At 37.9% G+C, this 23,284-nt stretch overlaps 1 protein-coding gene and 10 non-coding genes across 12 annotated transcripts; all 11 read right to left on the reverse strand.

The window, feature by feature from the left end:
- Window positions 1-136: 136 nt before the first annotated feature.
- Window positions 137-209, reverse strand: TRNAA-AGC (transfer RNA alanine (anticodon AGC)). Its single transcript has one exon. It is a non-coding gene; the product is annotated as a tRNA-Ala (tRNA).
- Window positions 210-450: 241 nt separating this feature from the next.
- On the reverse strand, window positions 451-523 carry TRNAA-AGC (transfer RNA alanine (anticodon AGC)). The gene has a single exon. It is a non-coding gene; the product is annotated as a tRNA-Ala (tRNA).
- Window positions 524-660: 137 nt separating this feature from the next.
- On the reverse strand, window positions 661-733 carry TRNAA-AGC (transfer RNA alanine (anticodon AGC)). Its single transcript has one exon. It is a non-coding gene; the product is annotated as a tRNA-Ala (tRNA).
- A 137-nt stretch (window positions 734-870) lies between these two features.
- TRNAA-AGC (transfer RNA alanine (anticodon AGC)) lies at window positions 871-943 on the reverse strand. Its single transcript has one exon. It is a non-coding gene; the product is annotated as a tRNA-Ala (tRNA).
- A 327-nt stretch (window positions 944-1,270) lies between these two features.
- Window positions 1,271-1,343, reverse strand: TRNAA-AGC (transfer RNA alanine (anticodon AGC)). Its single transcript has one exon. It is a non-coding gene; the product is annotated as a tRNA-Ala (tRNA).
- Window positions 1,344-1,584: 241 nt separating this feature from the next.
- TRNAA-AGC (transfer RNA alanine (anticodon AGC)) lies at window positions 1,585-1,657 on the reverse strand. The gene has a single exon. It is a non-coding gene; the product is annotated as a tRNA-Ala (tRNA).
- A 137-nt stretch (window positions 1,658-1,794) lies between these two features.
- On the reverse strand, window positions 1,795-1,867 carry TRNAA-AGC (transfer RNA alanine (anticodon AGC)). Its single transcript has one exon. It is a non-coding gene; the product is annotated as a tRNA-Ala (tRNA).
- A 137-nt stretch (window positions 1,868-2,004) lies between these two features.
- TRNAA-AGC (transfer RNA alanine (anticodon AGC)) lies at window positions 2,005-2,077 on the reverse strand. Its single transcript has one exon. It is a non-coding gene; the product is annotated as a tRNA-Ala (tRNA).
- Window positions 2,078-2,214: 137 nt separating this feature from the next.
- TRNAA-AGC (transfer RNA alanine (anticodon AGC)) lies at window positions 2,215-2,287 on the reverse strand. Its single transcript has one exon. It is a non-coding gene; the product is annotated as a tRNA-Ala (tRNA).
- A 137-nt stretch (window positions 2,288-2,424) lies between these two features.
- On the reverse strand, window positions 2,425-2,497 carry TRNAA-AGC (transfer RNA alanine (anticodon AGC)). The gene has a single exon. It is a non-coding gene; the product is annotated as a tRNA-Ala (tRNA).
- A 1,718-nt stretch (window positions 2,498-4,215) lies between these two features.
- LOC103994121 (actin-related protein 3) lies at window positions 4,216-21,337 on the reverse strand. Of its 2 annotated transcripts, none has more exons than XM_009414420.3 (10): window positions 21,152-21,337; window positions 17,047-17,281; window positions 16,545-16,769; window positions 14,999-15,145; window positions 13,018-13,110; window positions 10,810-10,929; window positions 7,270-7,380; window positions 7,011-7,136; window positions 6,845-6,943; window positions 4,216-4,930 (listed from the first exon to the last, which is right to left on the reverse strand). In XM_009414420.3, exons 1-10 carry the CDS (start codon window positions 21,196-21,198, stop codon window positions 4,850-4,852), a joined length of 1,284 nt encoding a protein of 427 aa, XP_009412695.2. In that variant the 5' UTR covers window positions 21,199-21,337; the 3' UTR covers window positions 4,216-4,849. The 2 variants fall into 2 exon arrangements, 1 of the variants encoding a protein (XP_009412695.2); XR_672441.3 differs by having other exon boundaries at window positions 4,231-4,930; window positions 7,011-7,129.
- Window positions 21,338-23,284: the final 1,947 nt, after the last annotated feature.

Genomic DNA, 23,284 nt, shown 5'->3' on the forward strand with positions numbered 1-23,284 from the left:
GTACCATCTGAGCTACATCCCCTGCCCTTTAATTTTAAGGATTAGCTTTATTAGTCTATTTATTACCTCGAACAAACAACATTTTAACCAATAGATCCTAAAAAACTCTGACGATCTCTTGCATAAAAAAAACACATGGAGATGCGGGGTATCGATCCCCGTACCTCTCGCATGCTAAGCGAGCGCTCTACCATTTGAGCTACATCCCCTACATCTTGCATGCTAAGCGATCCTAAAAAACTCGGACATTCTCTTGCATAAAAAAAGACATAGAGATATAGGGTATCCCCGTACCTCTTGTATGCTAAGCGCGCTTTACCATTTGAGCTACAACCCCTACCCTTATTAGTTAAGGATTACCTTTATTGCCTATTTATTTCCTCGAACAAACAACATTTTAACCAATAGATCCTAAAAAACTCTGACGATCTCTTTTATAAAAAGAAGACATGGAGATGCGGGGTATCGATCCCCGTACCTCTCGCATGCTAAGCGAGCGCTCTACCATCTGAGCTACATCCCCTACCTTTTGTATGCTAAGCGATCCTAAAAAACTCGAGCGATCTCTTGCATAAGAGAAAGACGTGGAGATACAGGGTATACATCCCCTATAGATCCTAAAAAACTCGGACGATCTCTTGCATACATAAAAAGAACACATGGAGATGCGGGGTATCGATCCCCGTACCTCTCGCATGCTAAGCGAGCGCTCTACCATCTGAGCTACATCCCCTACCTTTTGTATGCTAAGCGATCCTAAAAAACTCGAGCGATCTCTTGCATAAGAGAAAGACATGGAGATACAGGGTATACATCCCCTATAGATCCTAAAAAACTCGGACGATCTCTTGCATACATAAAAAGAACACATGGAGATGCGGGGTATCGATCCCCGTACCTCTCGCATGCTAAGCGAGCACTCTACCATCTGAGCTACATCCCCGTACCTCTCGCATGCTACACGAGTGCTTTATCATCTGAGCTATATCCCCTATTCTTATTAGTTAAAGATTATCTTTATTAGCCTATTTATTTCCTCGAAGATCCCCGTACCTCTCGCATGCTAAGCGAGCGCTCTACCATCTGAGCTACATCCCCTACCTCTCTGTACCTCTCGCATGCTAAGTGAGGACTGTACCATCTGAGCTACATCCCCTGCCCTTTAATTTTAAGGATTAGCATTATTAGTCTATTTATTACCTCGAACAAACAACATTTTAACCAATAGATCCTAAAAAACTCTGACGATCTCTTGCATAAAAAGAACACATGGAGATGCGGGGTATCGATCCCCGTACCTCTCGCATGCTAAGCGAGCGCTCTACCATTTGAGCTACATCCCCTACATCTCACATGCTAAGCGATCCTAAAAAACTCGGACATTCTCTTGCATAAAAAAAGACATAGAGATATAGGGTATCCCCGTACCTCTTGTATGCTAAGCGCGCTTTACCATTTGAGCTACAACCCCTACCCTTATTAGTTAAGGATTACCTTTATTGCCTATTTATTTCCTCGAACAAACAACATTTTAACCAATAGATCCTAAAAAACTCTGACGATCTCTTTTATAAAAAGAAGACATGGAGATGCGGGGTATCGATCCCCGTACCTCTCGCATGCTAAGCGAGCGCTCTACCATCTGAGCTACATCCCCTACCTTTTGTATGCTAAGCGATCCTAAAAAACTCGAGCGATCTCTTGCATAAGAGAAAGACATGGAGATACAGGGTATACATCCCCTATAGATCCTAAAAAACTCGGACGATCTCTTGCATACATAAAAAGAACACATGGAGATGCGGGGTATCGATCCCCGTACCTCTCGCATGCTAAGCGAGCGCTCTACCATCTGAGCTACATCCCCTACCTTTTGTATGCTAAGCGATCCTAAAAAACTCGAGCGATCTCTTGCATAAGAGAAAGACATGGAGATACAGGGTATACATCCCCTATAGATCCTAAAAAACTCGGACGATCTCTTGCATACATAAAAAGAACACATGAAGATGCGGGGTATCGATCCCCGTACCTCTCGCATGCTAAGCGAGCGCTCTACCATCTGAGCTACATCCCCTACCTTTTGTATGCTAAGCGATCCTAAAAAACTCGAGCGATCTCTTGCATAAGAGAAAGACATGGAGATACAGGGTATACATCCCCTATAGATCCTAAAAAACTCGGACGATCTCTTGCATACATAAAAAGAACACATGGAGATGCGGGGTATCGATCCCCGTACCTCTCGCATGCTAAGCGAGCGCTCTACCATCTGAGCTACATCCCCTACCTTTTGTATGCTAAGCGATCCTAAAAAACTCGAGCGATCTCTTGCATAAGAGAAAGACATGGAGATACAGGGTATACATCCCCTATAGATCCTAAAAAACTCAGACGATCTCTTGCATACATAAAAAGAACACATGGAGATGCAGGGTATCGATCCCCGTACCTCTCGCATGCTAAGCGAGCGCTCTACCATCTGAGCTACATCCCCTACCCTTATTAGTTAAGGATTACCTTTATTAGCCTATTTATTTCCTCGAACAAACAACATTTAAACCGATAGATCCTAAAAAACTCGGACGATCTCTTGCATAAAAAAAAGACATGGAGATGCAAGGTATCGATCCTCATATCTCTCGCATGCTAAGTGAGCGTTCTACCATCTGAGCTACATCCCCTACCCTTATTAGTTAAGGATTATCTTTATTAGCCTATTACCAAACAATATTTTAACCAATATTCCTAAAAAACTCGGACGATCTCTTGCATAAAAATAACTCTACCATTTAACCGATAGATCGTAAAAAACATGGACATGCAAAGTATCGATCCTCATACCTCTCAAATACTAATTAAGCACTCTACCATCTAAGTTACATTCACTCCTCTTCATGGTTAAGGATTTAACTTTATTTGTCTAGTACCTCTCACAAACAACAAAAAAAACTTGATTTAAGCTATATCCCCGTACCTCTCATGCTAAGCGAGCACTCTACCATTTAAGCTATATCTCTGACCCCCTATGATTAATTTTATTAGCCTATTATCTCTAACAAATAATATTTTAACCGATAGAAAAGTTAAGTATTGGACAAACCCTAAAAAACCCGGACGAGCATAAAAGAAGATAAGAGAGAGAGAGAGAGAGAGAGAGAGAGAGAGAGAGAGGACGACTTCGTAGCACCCCATGGCAGGGAATTGTCGTTTGAGGACCTTCTACTGCTGAGAACAGGGAGGAAGTGGTAGCGGCATGTCTAGTTGGTGCCGAAGACCGGAGATCGGGCGAGCGACTACGATCACCGGGAGAAGAATCGGACCGTAGACTTGGATGATTGGGGACGGGAGGGAGTGACATATAAATAGACATGGGAAAGGTGAGAGATTTCTGATCTGTCTTCGAAGAGAGACTTGGAATTTAGGATATCGGATCCTTCACCGGGACCCGATTCTCAATGATCCGGATGATTCTTAAATCTAAATCAGAATCCGAAACTCCTACAATCCAGATGATTCTTAATCTAAAATCCGAATCCGATAATTACGGATCTAAGACGCAAAGATATAATACCGTATAATTATCACCTATATTTCAGTTATTAGGTTCAACGTTGATATTATACGTTGATCGTACATGACGACAATCTTATGGAAATAATTTATTACTCTAGTTTGCGCAATAGGTGCATTGTATTCTTCCCAAAATTCATCAAATGATAAAAGGAGCTTATTTCAAGAACCAAAAATAATGATTTTGATGAATCTCACGATCATGAAAACTCAGAAATGTTCACATGCAAAATCGATCTAATAATTACTCACCATACTTGCATATTTGTACTAAGAATATCAAATCCATTTTAGTTACGCTACGGTCAATACAAACATGTTTACTCGTTTACTTGAATACCTTTATTTAATCCTTTTCTAGAACATGTTTCATGCTTTCATATCTCGTTATGGTGTAGTTTCTTTTCTATAAGCATCCACCAAGTTAATATCATTTCACTAAACCAAGCAAAACAGGTCAACTTGTTAATTGACCAAAATTGGCATGAGTCAGATGTGCAGAATCACCTGCTGATGCTCGAGTCACATTCATATTCAATCAACAAAGTTAGTTTTACTATATAAACAAGAGGGCAGTTCCGGGCATAACTCGGTAGAAAAATCATTTGAAGGATGCTACAGAAGATTATCACCACCTGCAGATCTCTTAAACCGATGTAACATTCCTGATAACAACATTTTGCTGTGAGCAAAATACAATATCATAATTGAACAAGCTTCACAATGGGAAAGAATAATAAAAGAATCAACACATAAGACTCTCAATATCCCATGCTGTCCAAAAGCAAGCATGATCAGTCAATAAATATTCAAGAACATAGATTACAAACCAGGAGATGCATAAGTTTGTGTTGGTAATGCAAGCCATCATCACTGGGACTGTAGTTGATAGCATTTTCTCCATGCAGGCCTTGCGATATCGCAGGAACAATGCTGAAGTATCAGCAGTATGTGCAATGGTGCCAGTTGTTGCTTGTGCTTGTCTTTGATAAAATGATCAGTTATTAGCCACCATTCCCATTTTGTAATTTTTTAGCAGCTGAGTAACAAATCATAATCCCACCTGAATCATGTTGCAATAGCTTACCAGTAGATGTTATACAGCTGTGGCCTACATCTAAGAAATGAATCAAATGATGACATTACAATGCTGCTTCATGCAGAATCTATTGTACATCACCAGGGCAGCCAAACAGTTGGATTAAATAAAGCCCAGAAATGCTTCTTGCGGTTTGGAAGATGTGTTACATATTCAAATCAGCAACAGTTGTACATGTCAATACATCCCCTTAAAGATGGGACTAGTACGGCATATGCTTGCTCCATATTCATCATAATCCTCTTTTGTATGACAAGACTGAAAAGAAGTTTAAAAGAGTAACCTAGGTTTAGCTTAGTACAGTTCCAATAACCACGCAGATGACAAAGCAAAGGAACATTTTATTGAGCATAACCCAAAAGATGAAAGATCAGCACAAGAAAGCCGATTCAAATAAAAGAATCTTAGAGAGAATGGTATCTGTTGCTACAAAATTAACTTGCATTTGGTAAATTCACCAGTACCATATAGCAGGATATGGAACTAGAATCAATAGTTGAAACTTCATATATGTACTAACAAATATTCTAAAAGCTTCCAAAGAATAATATATCAGATGATAATATCTTTAAGATCTAGGAATTGACAATTCGATGGGTCATTAATAATGTTCTCAACCCAGGGAAAGAATCACCTGACAGCTCAACATGTAGAATGAGACCCATAAGTTTCTAGCACAGGCCTAAACTCCCAAAGTTTTAGTCAAGTTAAGCAGAGACGGAAGGTTATAGAGGACACAACAGGCCCACTTCTGTGGCAATTAGTCAAACTGGATCTTCGGGTTTTTAAGTAGCTACTTTAGTGCATATAATCTCCTGACTTCTGAGTTTGCAGAATAAAATTGGCTGGATCATGCTGGAATATCCCTAGTATCTTCCATTGTATTAAGTCTATAAAAAAGTTTAAACTAATTCATATGTAGTGTTTTATGTAATCTGGCAGTAGTTAGTGCATTCATAATATTAGGCATATTAGAAGTTCACACAATTAGTTTGCTAATTTATTGAAGAAAAAAAATATGCTAGTCATGTGATTAGATGGCATTGAAGGTTGTGATTCAGAATATGAAAAGCATGTGTTCTTTCAAAATTATAAAAAAAATGAAGCCAGTGCATGACAATCTAGGAAGTACCAATGTATGCATTACTCTTATATCTAGAGAGATTGCATCTTTGACTTGAATCTTAATTACCTATGTTGCAAAGGAGAGACCTTATTTTTGTACCAAGATCTCCCTTCCTCTAAAAAATTATGGTCCACAATAAAACATAGCCTTCTTAACTTGCCCATAATAAGATACATCGCATATTTAGCTTATGGCCCACGCTTAATGCATTTATTCCTGATCAATAAAAAGACATGTTGCTGCAACCTAATTTTTTAATCAATTAAGACAAGTCACCTACTTAATTTCCTAAATGCAAAAAAGCATGCTGTCAACTTAATTTGGGGACAATAAGACTTGTCAACTAATTGCAAACAATTAAAGATATCACCTAATTAATAATATATGGTTAAATGATCAGACCAATCACAAACTTGAACTCATGATCCAAAGGGAAACTCATTATCTATTACCTAAATTCTCTCTTGCCGTCTGCTATAGCTAATTAAAATTTTGACATTCTTTCGCCCAAAAATATAATTCAGAATTAAATCTAACATCATGTTATATAGTGCACGGACATGTCCAAAACAACACTGATCCCACATAGCCTGTGTAAGCCAGAGATTCAACATTACGAAATTCTCGGCTCTATCTAGACTTATCCGTTAGAAAAATAGCTGAGTGGTACCAATCTCTCGTTTTGACAATTCCAGACTATATACATTAAAAGTAATTCCAAAGGAGAAACCAGGTCATACTAAATTTGCTATTGGTTCTTTTGTTACACAAGAAAAAAAATTGCTCTATAGAATTGTTAAATCCATATCCAATCATGTCATAAGCATTTTTTTTATTCAGTTATGAGTACATTTCACTGAAGCTATTCAGTAGATATTCCATATTTATGCAAGCATGTATCACACTGCATTCTGTCATGTCTACATGATTGTTCTTTGAGTCCATTATGCCACAACCAACATTTATCAGTAATCAACTGTAGAATCATAATTATCAATATGAGAAAAGAAATGGACGAAGATGGACAATTCAAATAAAAATTATACCTCATGAAATTCAGGTAGAGATGCAACTACAGAACCTCCAAACCAAACTGCAAACTTCTGGACAGGGTGACTGACAACATTGACCTCCACAGGATGAGACTGGGAACAAAAGTAAAATGGTCATAACTTGAACAGGAAACTGTTATCTTAGTAAAACAACACTTACTATGACATCCCCACCAAGGCGAGCATTGGATTCAGCAATTCGATCATCAACTATCTTCTTTAAATCCATTTGCAATCTTTTCTGTAAACCTTTGAACATGGTTGATCCCCCAGATAAAACTACGTTCTTAGACCAGTTCCAAAAGTAAGAGTTAATAAGAAAAGAATACAACTCATCATATCATAAGTTTTCTTGCTATCTAATGACTTTTCTTAATAAAGTATCTTGAAGTATGTTCTACGTTATTACTAGATAATACCTTATATAAGCCCCTCCTAGTGTCGATTGGTGCTGACTGAACACACATATCAATTACATCAGGTAAGGGAGTTCTGAAATCATCAACACAGATTTCAGGATGAAAGAACACCTGCATGAAGAACTGGATGTTTCACAAAGAACTCTACAGTAGATAGCATCAAATATCTTTAATCAAAAGATGAGAACAAGAAACAAGTTGGTTTCAAAAGAGTTAATATCCTTGAATTCCGATATCCTAGTACATAAGTAAAAAAATGATTAACCAACTAGAAATTAAGTTTTTTTTACTTAGTTACAAACTTGTTTCAGAGTTATACAAGTAGCAAAAGTAATATCAAAGCATTGACTAAGTCTATGGGGTTCATCCATGCAAGTGACAAACTGTAAAGGAAGAAGGCACCATGAGATTGATAACTGCCAAGCTGTCTGCAACATTCTAGAATACTTGATAAAGAAAAACTGCAGCCTTTGATACCATCTGGATGCTTCAGCTCTTTTTGTCGCAATGATGGTTCTTTGTGATAAACAAGCATAAAAAAAGATCTAGAGCTTTTCTTTTATTTCACCAACGTCTTACTCATAAACATCTGAGAATCCTCATTTGGAAGCAATAATCAGCAATTTTCATATCATCCATCTCGAAAGGTAGCACATGTGTTTGGGAGCTTTTGGAATACCATCATCATCTTTTATATAAGCCATATCTACCTCAAGAGATAGGCTCATCAGTATCTTAATTCAAAGCTCAAACAAATTCCAACAGTGGACTGCACATTGTCCTTATGGCCTTGTCCCACAAATTACTTTAAGAGTCATTCTCTCCTGAACTCCAAATGTTCCATGTGTTTAAGATTAATTTGGAGGTCAAACACAATTGTTTAGCAAGTTTACATAGTATGTTAAAGAAATTATCTTCCCACAAAACTGACTCACTTACAATTTCTTTAAAATTAAACATAAGATTATCTAGAAACAACAAAACTGTCGGTGCACAAATTGTTAAACAAATTACAGGGAAGTGTTAACTGCACCAAAACTATACAGCCAGGTTAGCTAATCAATCTGTCTGGCTTCCCTCAAAACATGGAGAAAAAGAAAATATTGATCCTTTTAAAATATTAATAATGCACCAGAGAGGCTCCAACTCCAAAGCTGAAGAAAACCTCCCTTGCAAAGTACCTATGGACAAGGTTTTAAATACTATCCGGACTGGTATATACCGATCAATATTCTCGATTTGACCAGATACGACCGTTGGCATGTACAGCTCGATACTATTCTTTTATTATTTTGTTCAATGGTACTTAGGTTGGCATGTACAGCTCGATTTGACCAGATACTATTCTCGATTTGACCAGATACGAGCGTTGGCCTTGTCCCACAATATTGCTCGATACCACTCATTTACCATTACAATGAGAACATCCCCTAGAAGGGCTTTAGCAAAATAAATTTCCTATAGCCATAGCACCTTTACAAACCAATGAAGACCAGTTGCAAAACAGACTCATTCCTATTTTTCCAAGTCTGCAATCAAGCAAGGCGGATTAATGATCTAACTGGAAGGTCTTAGATTGTTTATTTCTATCATTGGCCTTCAATAACTAGTGTCCTTCTAACCAAGTGTCTTTAAATTCTAAGTCATGGCTAGACTAACCAATCTCCACTGTCGAAGATTCAAAACATTCTCTGCTTTTTTACACTTATTAATCCTCAGAAGAAGGTTACTGCAGATGTTAAGCATACTACATCTGCACCTGAAGACTAAAAGGCATCAGAAGATGTAGACATTTTTAAAGAGCCTGAAGCACCCAGTGTTGATTTTATAACAATTAATGAGTGCTGTTGAGAATCAAAATCAACAAGATCAAGATCCTTTCTCAGTTCTGGAAGTCATCACGGAACCATTCATCCAAGAATCTTAACCTGACAATAGGCACATTCAAGGATTTGATGCAAGATATACCATCATATTAGAACAAGTGGCATCCTGTTTCCTTGCCAAATTAATGTAAAACATGGTAGAACAAAGAATTATAAAGGGAGTGAAGGTAGATGATTGTGATAGGGAAGATGATAGTTAGAAGCACGACAATTCTCTAGAGAAACGAATAGCTATGCCTATCAAGCCACAGAGAATGAAGGGCAAAGAAAGGAAAGGATTTTAGTGGCAAAGACAACACTGAAAAGTAGGATGTACTTAAGATATATAACAGATAAGACTTGCTCTCAAAAATGCTCAAACCTGAGTTTTTTTTCTTCACCATTAGGCCCATTGCCACATATTTTAGGTCAATTGGAGGATAGATTGCAATCAGATCTAATTGGTTAACAACCAAATCTGATCAGTAAACAACAAAGTTTGATCAATCAGTAAACAAATACCTGCCTTTACTAATTTATCCCCAAAAATCTAAAGAAAATGCTTAAGAAATACGAAATTTATACCCTGTTAATTTTGACTCAGAAACATAAACATAACTGGAAACAAACATGACTTGACCCCTAAACTAAATCTAATTAGACTTGATCAGTGGTAAATGGTTGCATCGCATGGAAACTAATTTCCCCTTTTCACAACCTTTGAGTGTTCGACATAGCATCAACATGGTGGTCCATGCCATGCCACAACTGACCATCATTGTGCTGGTACTGGTCAGCACAAACCACATGCTAATCCATACCGGTCAACATGCATTGTTCCAGCACAATACTAACATATGTGCCATGCAAAATCTAAAACCATACTATTAAAGTATTAACTATTAAGTGTAATTATGCTATATTTTTGCCTTTAAAGCATGTGTCATGCTAAAAATGAAACAAATGCAAGAAGTGTTTCAACAGCTGACAGTTGACAAATGGCTCTATTGGATCAGATTTTAACCAGCTTAAGCAGTAGAAAAAGTGACATGTAAAAGAGATACTATAAATCAGATGTGAACAGTTCTGTTTAATTGTTTAAGCATGTTTCCTGAAAAGATCAACAGCTAAAGGGCATTAGATGATGTTTTAACAGCTCTGGATCTTCAGATAACAAAATATTCTGAAAAAAAAACAGAAGATTAGGTACTGCTGAATAGAGAGAACATTTTTTTAGATTTCAGAGCCCTTCAAAGAAGTTCCATGTTGCCATGCATCTTTGACAAAATGCTTTGCTTGTCAATATGCATATTATATTAGGTTGTAAAGAAAAAAACAACTTCAAGGTATTTAACAATATGTTCAAAAACAATAAAGAAAATATATAGACATATATAAAATTTTATTACTTCAAAATATATAATATAATTCTAATTAGAAAGAATTGTTTAGAACAATGATTTTTGAAGGTCTAAATAAGTTAAATTTGTGTGTACTTCCTTCAAACGTTATGGTTAAATTTTAAAATGGATAATTAGCACTGTAGATAATGGCATGCAAATAATAGCCTATTTAAGAGAATGGGAACCATTTCGAAAAGAAAGAATATACACGCTTTTAATACACTAAAGGTTCTGTTAGTCTTGGTATAACAGGATTCAGAATGAAAATCAACCTCAGGTCCAAGAAAGCGCTCATAACCAATGTCAAATGAAAACGGCACTCCAGTCATTGGTTTAACACCAGTCCATTGCTTGATGTACTTCTCAGGTTTTTTGTCATATTTGCTATACTCCTGAAATAATCAAAATATTTGGTTAGAAAATTTGCATGCAATAGTTATAAAAAGATGCATATGTTTTTCGACTATAAGTGTGCTCATAAAGGAATAGTATGAAGGAACATATTAGTTATTCAATGTCCAAAAAATACTAACAAGGGATGCCACTTGTTGATGATATCATATGTGAAATGACAGAAGAAAATATCTAAATGACAAATATGACTTTTATGATAAGAAGATAAACCTTACAGTCTCTAATACAGAATAAAAAAATGTTGCATCTACAGCTATTTCAAACTTCTAAACAATCAAGAATTCAAGATGAAGTTTATATTTAAGTGTTTTCATAATGGAGGGATCAATACAAATGTTACTTCCAAATCAGCTTTTGGAACTATGACTACATTAGCCATGACTAGGCTAATTTTAACCACTTGCTTACATGATAAATCAAATATGTTTTTTTAGGAATAGACCCTTTTCTGAATGGGGCTTCTCTTCTTTGAGGAAAAATGGAATCTCCAATAGACTAAAATTAGGATAAACCTAAGTTACCAAAGAGATGAAGCTCAGATAACCAAAGTGTAAGCATGCCTTTGGAGCCAGCAGTGACTTATTTGTGGACCAACGTCACAAACCGCTACTGAACAGAGCACCCTCCTACCAAACCGTCTTGGCCAACCCCTTAAGGCTTTTGGGGATTGATGCCCGACATTCTCTCCTGCTGGAGGTAGTTCTGGCTGATCTTATCCTAGTTGGACAAGCCTTTCCCTCACCGTGTGGTTTAGGAGAGACCTCTCTGTATCATCATCAAGCAGTTGTCTTCCCAACCAAGTAAGGCTGATGTATAATCATCTTTCCTTCTCCAAATAGCCATAGCTATCCCAAAATATGATAAGCAGATGTTCTCTTCTCCAATTGGGTTTCAAAGTCCTCCCGACTCTTGTGAATCACCAATGCTGCCCAAAGTTATCCTGGTCCAAATGAGGGTAAACAGATACTGTCTGAGTCTTGAAAGGAGTTGTGTAGGCTAAGTCAAAGATTGGCTTAGCCTCAACTAACCCCAAAAGTTACCAACCATCCACTTAATTTAGTTTGCTATGCATGGGGCTTGAGTTAGTTGATACATTATTTTAGTTTGTTGTATGTATTGAATTACTTAGATTTTTTTATTATATTAGTTAAGACATTTTGGTCTAGCTAAAAGATGAACTTGTGCAACTAATACTAAGAACAAAGGTGATAGAAGACCGTATTGTACTCATTGATCTTCTTTTGTTTTCAACATTTGTTGATGTATTCTGAGTAGAAATGCTTAATAAGAATTCTACAGGTATATAATCATGCCAGCAACTACACATGGAAGGCTGAGCCCAGTGCACGAGGTTCCTGCCAGTCTGGCCAGATAAGTGCTTGTACTTGTATAATGGAATGCACAATATTTGCAATGTACAGAATCACATAGAAACAGAAAACTATTAAAAGTGTCCAACCAAAGTTAATCAAGGTCAGTCCACATCCATATTTGTGAATGTAATACATGCTCATGGATCATATAAAACCAAAAACTGTGCTGCATAGCATGATAGGACTACACATCAAGGTGATTTGCAATCCTAGTTATATGACGCTGAGCACAGAACGTGGCTGTCATTGCACAGCATTCAAAATTGTGGGAACAGTAGCAAAGTTGACATTAAAAAGCACCCTATAGAAACATAAGATGTTCTCACTGCAAGGACACTAAAATATGATGTTTCTTTTGAAACAATCTGTATCATGTCACATTCAGATTCTCACATGGAACAAATCACAGTTTAGTTGGCTGACCTGATATATATCACCATTCTAAAATAACATCCATCAACTTATTTGGAAATCCTCATAGTATTTTCCTCATGAGTCTCAGGATGAAAATGATCAGATATTTAAAAAAAACTAAGATGAGACAAACTCTATGACATGATTAGAAATTCTTTCAGCTAGTACTTTAAATTTCATCAGTCAAGGATAAGCAGCAATCATCACAACAGCACAGATGCCAGAAGAACATTTTACAGGGAAATAAAATAAAATCCTAATTTGGAATGGGAAAGTTACCTTGATGATACTTGATGAATTATAACAGTACATTTCCTTCACCTTCTGAGCTATTTCAAAAGAATCTTCAGGTGGAATAAGCTCTCCCCTTTCCTATACCAAATTTGAAGTTTTAGCCAATCGTGATAGTATATTATGAGACCACCTCTCTTTTAATCTATGACAGAAGGATTAGGTTGGCTCACTCTACTTCATTTGAAATTCAAATAAAGCAAGTACAGGAAACTATACATTGCACGAGTAGTTTTATAAATCCATCCAGAGATTAGGTACTATGAGAGACTCATTGAACTTCTCACTCCTGGTGTATATTATCCATAGCCATAATTTAGTTAGTTTTTAGCTGTGACTTCATTAAAATTAAATTTCGTAGATAATTCCTTTAAAAAAGAAACCAAGTAGATCGATTTTAACATTTAATTCATCTAACACATCATATGCCACGACATGACTAGTTTCTGTCTTGGTATCATCTGCATCTCTTTTCAAAGTCATACTATAGTGTACTAACTGATATAGTATATTAGGATAAAACATATTACAATAGCAATAATATCAAGTTAGATTCCCAGGTAAATCTTTCTCCAGTGAAGTCCAAAGCATGAGTAATTTTCACCATGCTGGTAATGGGTTTGCACAATTTGCCTGGGATCCATATCAACTGGCATAACTTGAACATGTGCAAAAAAGACTGCTGACACACTCAGCATGGCAGTTACCCCCATGCCAATATCATCCCAGCATGACCAAAAATTTCAGCAACTCCTAGAATAAATCACTCTAAAGTGGTTCTCTTAAGGCTTGAAATATGTACCTTATGAATTGATTACTTGGATTACCATTTTAATCATGTTAATCAATACGTCATAAAACTAGTAGCGAATCGAAGACATGAGCTACACAAAATTCACTTTCAATACTTAAAGAGCCTCTTAGTTTGAAAAATGAGGAGAATACAGCCTTACATTTTCTAAGATTATTAGAAAGTAGAATAAGCTCAACGACAGTCCATTATTGAACTAAGGTAGTTAAAGAAAGCACCAACTTAGATGACACTAACTGCTCTTTTAAGTGCTTCACATGATTGATAATCTATGTCATGGTCCTATGTGCTAAAATGTCTCTAATAAGAATTTTGAGTAGCAGCAAAACATCACAGAAGGTCTCTGAGTTCACAAAAAAGAAACAGAGACATGCACAAGATGAGAAGACTCAGAAAATCCTAAGTGCAGGGTTAAAAAGAAGGGGGACTGGATGACCCGAAAATGGGTGGTCTATGTCCCAGTTCACACCCGGAGATGGTTGACATGAATAGGTCAGTGTGATTTTGAATTCCACGGTGCCTGTATATCCACATAGATGAGGCATCTGCAGCCACATAGACAATATTTTGGAATATTGTAAAATGTTGTTCTCTACGAGGTCTAGCTAAGCTTGAAAGTGAGCTAAAGAAAGAATCAAGTCAAGATGGTAAAGTCTTATACTCAGGTCACCTAAGAATACTAAAACTAAAGATATAAAAAATCAGTTCTTACCATTTTGGTGACACCTAGGTTGCATAAGAAACTTAACAGTTTATCAGCAATAACCATTAATACAATTCTGACCAATTATAGAATTGATATTTGACATCAAATCCTTTCTATGTGGAATTCTTGCTAATCATGGATTTTCAAATTCAATAAGATTAAAAAAGAGTTCAACAAATGTTATAGACTGCGAAATAATAGTAATATGAGATATGACTCGTTCTAACTCAATAACCATGACAAAGGAGAGGCCATATCCCTAGCTCCATAAAACGAGAGAGCAAAAAGAAATGATAACCCAGTGCCATTATGTGAAGACGTAAATTCCCAGATGTAGATGTTGCAGCAGTATATCCATGCATGCTCAGATAGCCTAAAAATTTCATGCATGCTTATAACAAGACTATCCATAATGACCTTACGGATCAAAATGGTGGTGAAGAGTCTCATACCCGCAGAAGTTGTAAAACAAACTGCGTTATATCACTGCCAGAAATTGGAAAAGATTTGATGCTACTCCCAATAATGTAGCCATCTACAACTGGTACAACATGGGTGGCTCCATCTCCGATGTCAACTACAACTCCTGTCATTTGAGGCTGAGAAAATATACCAATACATCTTAAAGAAAATATAGTGACTTTAGGCATCTGAAATTCATAAAAGTTTTTTTTTATGAATATTAGAACAGCATGGTAAAAAGTTACTTGAAATATTATGAGCAGTAGGAAATATGCAACTAAGACAAGGAAGTTTAAATGTTCTGAGTAACAAAACAAAGTTTGTTCAATAACATGGTGAACGACCACTGGTGACATGCTCTTTGCTTCCAGAACCTTCATATGTCATTCAATAATCAATCACTTGAACAGTATTTTCCTTTCTTTCTTTGGTAGAATGTTCAAAACTTCAATGAAAAGATATCCCCAGAATAAAGTATTCCTAGCTCGATACATTCTTGATAGTGTGCTTCAGCATCATTATCAAACAAAGACTGATTTTAGGATGGAGATTCATTTTTTATCATGGGGTTAGCCTAACTTGTCGTCATCTAAATGTTAACATCAGAGATGTCTTAGATTCTGTCCAAGTGGTTTCAAGAAACTTACTGAAATGATATTTCAGAAATGTATAATGCCAACGCACACCACCCTTTCTACCCTTGCAGAGTGGTTGCTTGGGAAATAATGTAGCTATGCAGTAGGCAAGTGGCTTTCATAAAAAATTCAAAATCTTGCAAACTCAAGAAAATCATAATCTCCAAGGACAGACTAAACTTCTACCTACAATTCATAACTAAATAGTAACGTTCCATAAAACTGAAAATGCATCATAGAGGAAAAGCTTTCCATGACACAAATGAACAGTCACAAGATAAAACAGGTCTGGCCACAGGGAACAATGACAGAGAAGGCAGGATAGAAAAGAAAGTAGTACAACAAAGAATGCAGAAAGTCATTATCATTCTATAAAAAGCACCAATAATCTACAAGATGAACCAAGTTCATCCTCGAGGAATATAGAATTTTCAAAGTAGCCAATAGGACTAAGATTCATTATGCTACTGTCATGAGGTAAAGTTTGAGGCAGCCAAGTGATGCCACAGCCTAATTTATGCCAGGAGCCTTCAAGAAGGCAATTCAAAAACTAACAAGCATGGAGAACCTTTGATGTCAACAAACATGAGGAAATGGTTGAATGGATCTCCGTGCAAGTATTATGGTCCATATGCAATTTTACAGATGATCATAACAAAAAGATAAACATGCAGAAGGAACAAGCTATTACAAGTTATTGGGTACCACCGCCCACAATGGTGCTGACAAAGTTCAGAGAAACTGAAATAGCTTTCCACAAACATAACGGAAAAGGAACTATTTTCAAAATGGAAGCATAATTTACTATCTAAATCTATTTACATTATATGAAGTGAAAATTTTATGCTACATCAAACTATACTCAACCCATCTTTAAATCTTCAGTGTATACACAACTAACCTTGGGGGTTGAGCACCCAGCAGAAAGGGCAAGGACAGGCTGGAGTGCTATATACATTCCAGGGACGTTAAATGTTTCAAACATGATTTCTCCCATGTATTCACGATCTTCTGGAGAGGTGATTGGGCTCTCCGTCAAGAGAAAATAATGATCCTCAGGATCACAACTTAGGTAATTATAGATACACTGTTGCCAAAATTTTTCCATAGTGTCCCAGTTTGTAACCTGCAAGCATACTATTAATTCACAAGCATAGTCTAGGTGATTAGATATTAATTTCAAAGCACGACTTTTTATAGTGATGCCATGGAAGTTCATGCAGAGCATGATGTCCCATGTCTCAATTTGCAGTACTGGGCAAGATGCTCAGCTGAGCCCAAGACCGCATACTAGTTGTGGGCACATGATCAGCACATGTAACAGCACGTGCTGTGCCCAAATGTCATCTCATGTGATAATGAGATTCTTATTTTTTTTAAAAGTATAAACAATAAATATGTACCTTACTGTGTTGTATAGGATAACTGAGATTGTAAATTCCACTAGCACGAGACTGTGAGACAGCCTCTTCTCCAATAAAAAAGTCGAGATCAGCCATTATTCCAGAATTGTATTGTGCTATATAATTTCCCATATTGCGACCTTCTGACTGATTCAAGAAAGATTCATTGACAGCAACAACACTAGGAATGACAAAGCTTGGTTCAACATTGCCAGCAAAACCTATTTTGGTGTACCTAATGCAAGAAAATCCATATTGTCAAGATAAAAGCGAAGTAAAATCTATGAAGTTATGCATATGTTAGTGGTGCATGTAAGTCTATTACGATATTCTAAAGAATACATGTATCTAAAAACAAGAAGCCATAAATAGATATCACAAATGACATCTGCATCTGCACCTAGCTTCAAATATAAAACTATTTCAAACAGCTCATATCATAGAATTGAAGAGAAATACAGTAAATTTCAGACCAAAATCAAGAACCATAAGCATAGAAATGACTTAGTACAGGGTTTAGGCTGTGTGCATTAAAGTTTAGATCAGGTGAAGTGTCCACAAACTAACGTTTTCTAATGCTTAATTCATGACATCAACGATTGTCTTGTTCAATGGAAAACGTTAGCACAAGCCAAAATATTTCGTTAGTTGGCCGAAATGATAACTAAAAGTATAAAAGTATAAAATATTATATATAGGACAATCTAGTGTGCAACTCCTGACAATTCAGAATCTAACGAAGATAAGAGGTATTTGAGATTGGATTCACGATTAAAATACTTGACAAATTACATACAAGGAACAACCTTGGCACACCCCTAAAAGAAATCACAAAAAACATTATATCAGAAATAAAAAATTCATCCTAAAGATCAAAAATATATACATATTTTTACACTTTGTAAAATATCTGACTTTTCAAAAAAATATTGAACTAATATACAGAACATAAAAGACTGCATTTAAGATAATGATAAAAAAATGATGCTTGATTCTCTAAAGAATAAGAATGATATCTTTACAAGAGATAAATACAAAGTACAAAAAATGGTATATATATTTTGGAAACAAGACTTAAAACTTATCTGCTAATAACTTTGAAGATAGAAACAAACCCAAAGATGATCCCAATATTTTTCAAGTCATTATCTGTGTGAACAGCTGGATAAAAGGACAGATAAAGAAAAGCACTTCATTTAACAAGAGTTCACATGGGCCTCCTTTCTCTATAATGGCATCACTATTTTCATAAAATTCTCCATCGTCCCTGTCGATTTTCCTATCTTTTCATATATGAAAATAAATGGAAAATATTACAACAATGGTGATAGATAACATATGCAAAAATGATAGCAAATGCAATAGTAGCAGTGTCTCCTCTGTTTCAGTCGTAGTCATGGCTTTCTTATCTTCCCTCTCCCTTTTTAATTTGTATGTATTAGCTGAAGTAATCAGCACTCTTACAATGGTAGCCAAATAATAACTTAGATATCATCAATTTTTTTGTTGTGTTTCCTATTAAAGAAGACCTAAAAATGTTCTGTCATAAGCTAGAAACTATTACATAATATACTTCTAGAAGCTTTGTCATTTTTGTTCTTTGTAATTCCTTAGAGAAAATAAATTATACCCAACTGTTGACAATGAAACAGTATTGAATACTGATAAGGGACCATTTGGTCGGCTAGCCATTGGTGCAGCCCGTAGGATCGCGAGGAATTATCCGCTTTGGGTGATGGGCATACCCGCACGGTTTTGTCCTTTCGGAGCATGTGAACTCCAAAAGGCGCCTCTGAGGGTAAGGGAGACCTGGCAGACTTATGAGCCCTTGGTTCCCATACTCCTCAACCAATGTGGAACTAAATGGCCTTATCAGTGCTCCCTCCCGTAGGGGAGCCAAGGTGCAAGGCTCGGGAGCGAGTTTGCTCGGCCGAGGTGCAAGGCTTGGGCCCTCCTTCTAGCGCCAATCTAATAAGGGACCATTTGGTCGGCCGGCCATTGGTGCGGCCTATAGGCTCGCGAGGAATTGTTCGCTTTGGGCGATGGGCGTACCCGCACGGTTTTGTCCTTTCAGAACTTGTGAGCTCTAAAAGGCGCCTCTGAGGGTAAGGGAGACCTGGCGGACTTATGAGCCCTTGGTTCCCATACTCCTCAACCAATGTGGTACTAAATTACCTTATTAGTGCTCCCTCTCGTAGGGGAGCCAAGGGCTCGTAGCCGAGATGCACAGCTCGGGAGCGAGTTTGCTCGACCAAGGTGCAGGCATCGGGCCCTCCTTCTAGCGCCAATCTGATAATGGACCATTTGGTCAGCCGGCCATTAGTGCGGCCCGTAGGCTCGCGAGAAATTGTCCGCTTACATGCCCCGAAAGTACAAAACCGTGCGGGAAAGTCGATCGCCCAAAGCGGACAATTTCTCGCGAGCCTACGGGCCGCACCAATGGCCGACCGACCAAATGGTCTCTTATCAGATTGGCGCTAGAAGGAGGGCCCAAGCCCTGCACCTCGACCGAGCAAACTCGCTCCCGAGCCGTACACCTTGGCTATGAGCCCTTGGCTCCCCTACGGGAGGGAACACTGATAAGGTCATTTAGTCTCATATTGGTTGAGGAGTATGGGAACTAAGGGCTCATAAGTCCGCCAAGTCTCCCTTACCCTCAGAGGCACCTTTTCAAGCTTACATGCTCCGAAAGTACAAAATCGTGCAGGTATGCCTATCGCCCAAAGAGAATAATTCCTCGCGAGCCTACGGGCCGCACCAATGGTCGACCGACCAAATGGTCCCTTATCAGATTGGCGCTAGAAGGAGGGCCCGATGCCTGCACCTCGGCCGAGCAAACTCGCTCCCGAGCCGTGCACCTCGGTTATGAGCCCTTGGCTCCCCTACGGGAGGGAGCATTGATAAAGCCATTTAGTCCCACGTTGGTTGAGGAGTATGGGAACCAAGAGCTCATAAGTCCGTCAGGTCTCTCTTACCCTCAGAGGCGCCTTTTAGAGCACACATACTCCGAAATGACAAAACCGTACGCCCATCGCCCAAAGCGGACAATTCCTCACGAGCCTACGAGCCGCACCAATGGCCGACCGACCAAATGGTCCCTTATCAAATACATATCATATACCATTAATAAGTTGATGTAGCTTGTCATACCAGCCTCGATTTAGTGCAAGTGGAAGACTGTATTCTAAGGCATAAAATTCATATAGAGGTAGATATAATTTTGACTTCTTATATACAAAAAAAAGAGACTCGGGTTCACCGATTCTTTTGAGAATATACACATATACACACAACTAAATGCACAAAGCATGTGCTTGATTTCTTACTAGGATTGCTTAAGTAGTGCAAGACCTAGGCCACAACCGCTCACAAGGGCCAGTCAAGTTGTCAACAACATCATGATCACAGAAATTCTTTCAATTGACAAACCCAATGTTATTGCTTGGACTTGTATGGAAATGACTTGCTCGCATAAACTTTTATATCCTCTAATTTTGTATCGGTCATGCAACTCCACTGTCCAACAAGATCTAGTCATAATCGTTCATTTCATTCCTCCCACTTATAAGGATCATGCAACATTAATTAGTTGGATGCCAGCTCCTACTCACATCTATAATAAAATCAGAAAACATAAACAACCTCTACGGCAGAACTTGGACCCCAAAATGCCTAAGGCTGAATTCTGGTCCCTTGCTGTGGTAAAAAGGCCACTAGGAATATATATCCGTATAATCTAATTACACGATTCTTTGTGGTAATATAAAAAAATAAACAGAATAAAGAAAACAATAGATATGAGAAAGTTCAACTAGCCAACCCTAGGAATCAGACCTCCTCCCCTTAGAACCACACCAAGAACTAACCCCAGATTACCAGTCCCTAACAAATGGTTTGCTAATAATGTCAAGATTCAAATCGGTCAATCGGGCCCGCGGTTTATGTAGAAGCTAACAATCACCACGATGGTCGTAATGGAAGAATAACAAGGATGTTCCGCTTACAGCTCTAACAAGAGCGAGCATTCGATCAAACAACCTGTTCGAGAAAATGTTTCAAATAGGGGAATTCGCATGCCAAGACAAGATCGAGAAGGGGGAAGTACCCGGTCCCGTTGTCAATGACGACGGCGGGTCGAGAAGCGGCGTCCATTCGAGGGGGACTGCGATGTGGATCCGCCGCCGAGATCCGAGAGGGGCTCGGGGCAACCGCTCATGATAGCCGGCGACCGGCACGGAGCGTGGCGAGTAGGGGAGCGTCGGGGCGGCGGCGGCGGCGGGGTAGGGGTAGGGGGAGATCGACGATCGCCGGGTGATCAATCCTTCCTCTTCCAACCTCCCCGATCGACGGAAGGATGGTTAGGCAAGAACGAGACGGCACGGACTTGGTCTTCGCTTTCGCCCTCCCTCTGCGCCCGCGACGTTATCGATGTTTACCAGTTCTGATCCGCCTTCGCGACTTGCCCTCCTCTTGTATTCTTTAAACGAGTAGCGGGAAATAAAATAAATAAATAAATAAATAAAAATACCACGAGGGGAAAATAGTAATATAAAGCACAGACGCATTGTCACCACAGATAAAAAAAACCACTAATTACATTATTTGAATCATCTCAAAAATTAAAATATTTAAATAATCATAATTATTGTGAGAATAATTTTTATATTATATTCATTGCTTCCTCATCATCACAAAATATCTGATTTTTTCTTATTATTCTTTTTTTCAATATATAATTATTTTTTTAATATTAAGTCCGGTATCTAACTAGTTCCTCAGTAATTCAAACAATAACTAAGTGAATTTTTTGTACTTAATTATTTTTAGCATCTCGATCTCTATACTTTTAAAAATTATAATGGGATCTTTATCTTTTATGAAAGTAAAATTCTCAGACTCTATCTCACTTTAGTTTATCACTAATCACATGTAGTATTTTCATCAGTAGAATCAGCGACGTGAGGAGAAACGAGATTAAACATTTTATTTTCATCTAATTTTTAAAAATATAGAAATTAAGATACTAAAGGTAACTAACTATAATAGAAAATAATTATAGGGGATAATATATAATTAGCCCAAGATCGATGGATCGTTATCCAATTTGATTCTAATAACCATAATACTAATATAGAATACAAGAATATATTTTAATGATCTAATATGCACGTTCCTAAGATCAACGTTGAAATCCAAAAGTGCTCAGTGCATGAGGTGGCAGGTGGAAGAGATGGTGGTTGCGTCCTATAGTAATATGTCAACAGGGCCTGTGGATGGTTGCAATTAACGTGGAAATCGAATGTCCAAATTGGGGGCGTCATGACAGGGAATTCCCACCAAGGGATGGAGCATCTTTTGGGGAATACGTTGTATTTGGAAGGTTGTGTGATCGGCACTCGTTTGACCTGATCGATTCTGAATTAAGGATTCGAATCTTTTAACGAAGTTTGCATAATCTCTGAATACAGCTATTTTGATGAGCCAATTACTTGTAAAATTTTCAACAGTAGGAAACTTCTTGGAAGCAAGTCTTTATTGTCATTTAATGACCGGTTCTGATACGACTAATTTTAATCGTATGAAGTTAACGAACCTCTATAGTCGTGGTTGAGGTGTCAACATGGTTTAGTCTAATTCTCGATGCTCATGATTGTCGTTACAATAGGACCTTTGTCGGGTCAGATTGAGCCATAAGGAAGGGAGAGATTTCCCGACTTCACCTCTCCCAAAGCTAAGTCAATATCGAGTGGAGTTTTTGTAGAAAGGTTATCCCCCAACCTGATGTTGATCAGGGGGCTTTTATGCTTGCACTCGAGCGTCGATCGTACGTGTTCTTACGATGGTGACCGACTCATCGTGCGGTTGACTTATACATTTGTGTGATCGTCGATCGACCTGTATGGTACGACATCGTGTGGCACCGTTCTAACCTTTTCGGAGCGACCTTCGATCGTACGATACTATCTTATACGACTTCGAACGGCACAGGAAGGGGCCGCCATCGTCCCAAGTATAAGGTGATATATCTGATGCGATGCTCCATCTTAGTCCCGAGGCTCTATGTCTGTGCTAACATGGTTGTTGACCGCATCCATGAGGACAATACCAAAATATGCCCTGAGATTACTTATAAAATTTTGATGAGCCAATTACTTATAAAATTTCCAACGGTAGGAAACTTCATGGAAGCAAGTTTTTATTGTCATTTAATGACCGGCTCTGATACGACTAATTTTAA

Source organism: Musa acuminata, chromosome BXJ3-8, assembly GCF_036884655.1.
Source record: "Musa acuminata AAA Group cultivar baxijiao chromosome BXJ3-8, Cavendish_Baxijiao_AAA, whole genome shotgun sequence".
Classification (NCBI taxonomy): domain Eukaryota; kingdom Viridiplantae; phylum Streptophyta; class Magnoliopsida; order Zingiberales; family Musaceae; genus Musa; species Musa acuminata.

Coding starts and splice junctions, on each gene's coding strand:
- LOC103994121 (XM_009414420.3), bottom strand. CDS start 21,198: ATGGACGCCGCTTCTCGACCCGCCGTCGTCATTGACAACGGGACCGG. Junction 13,111..14,998: donor TTGTTTTACAACTTCTGCGG/GTATGAGACTCT, acceptor AATTTGGTATAG/GAAAGGGGAGAGCTTATTCC. Junction 4,931..6,844: donor CTCTACCTGAATTTCATGAG/GTATAATTTTTA, acceptor ACTTCTTTTCAG/TCTTGTCATACAAAAGAGGA.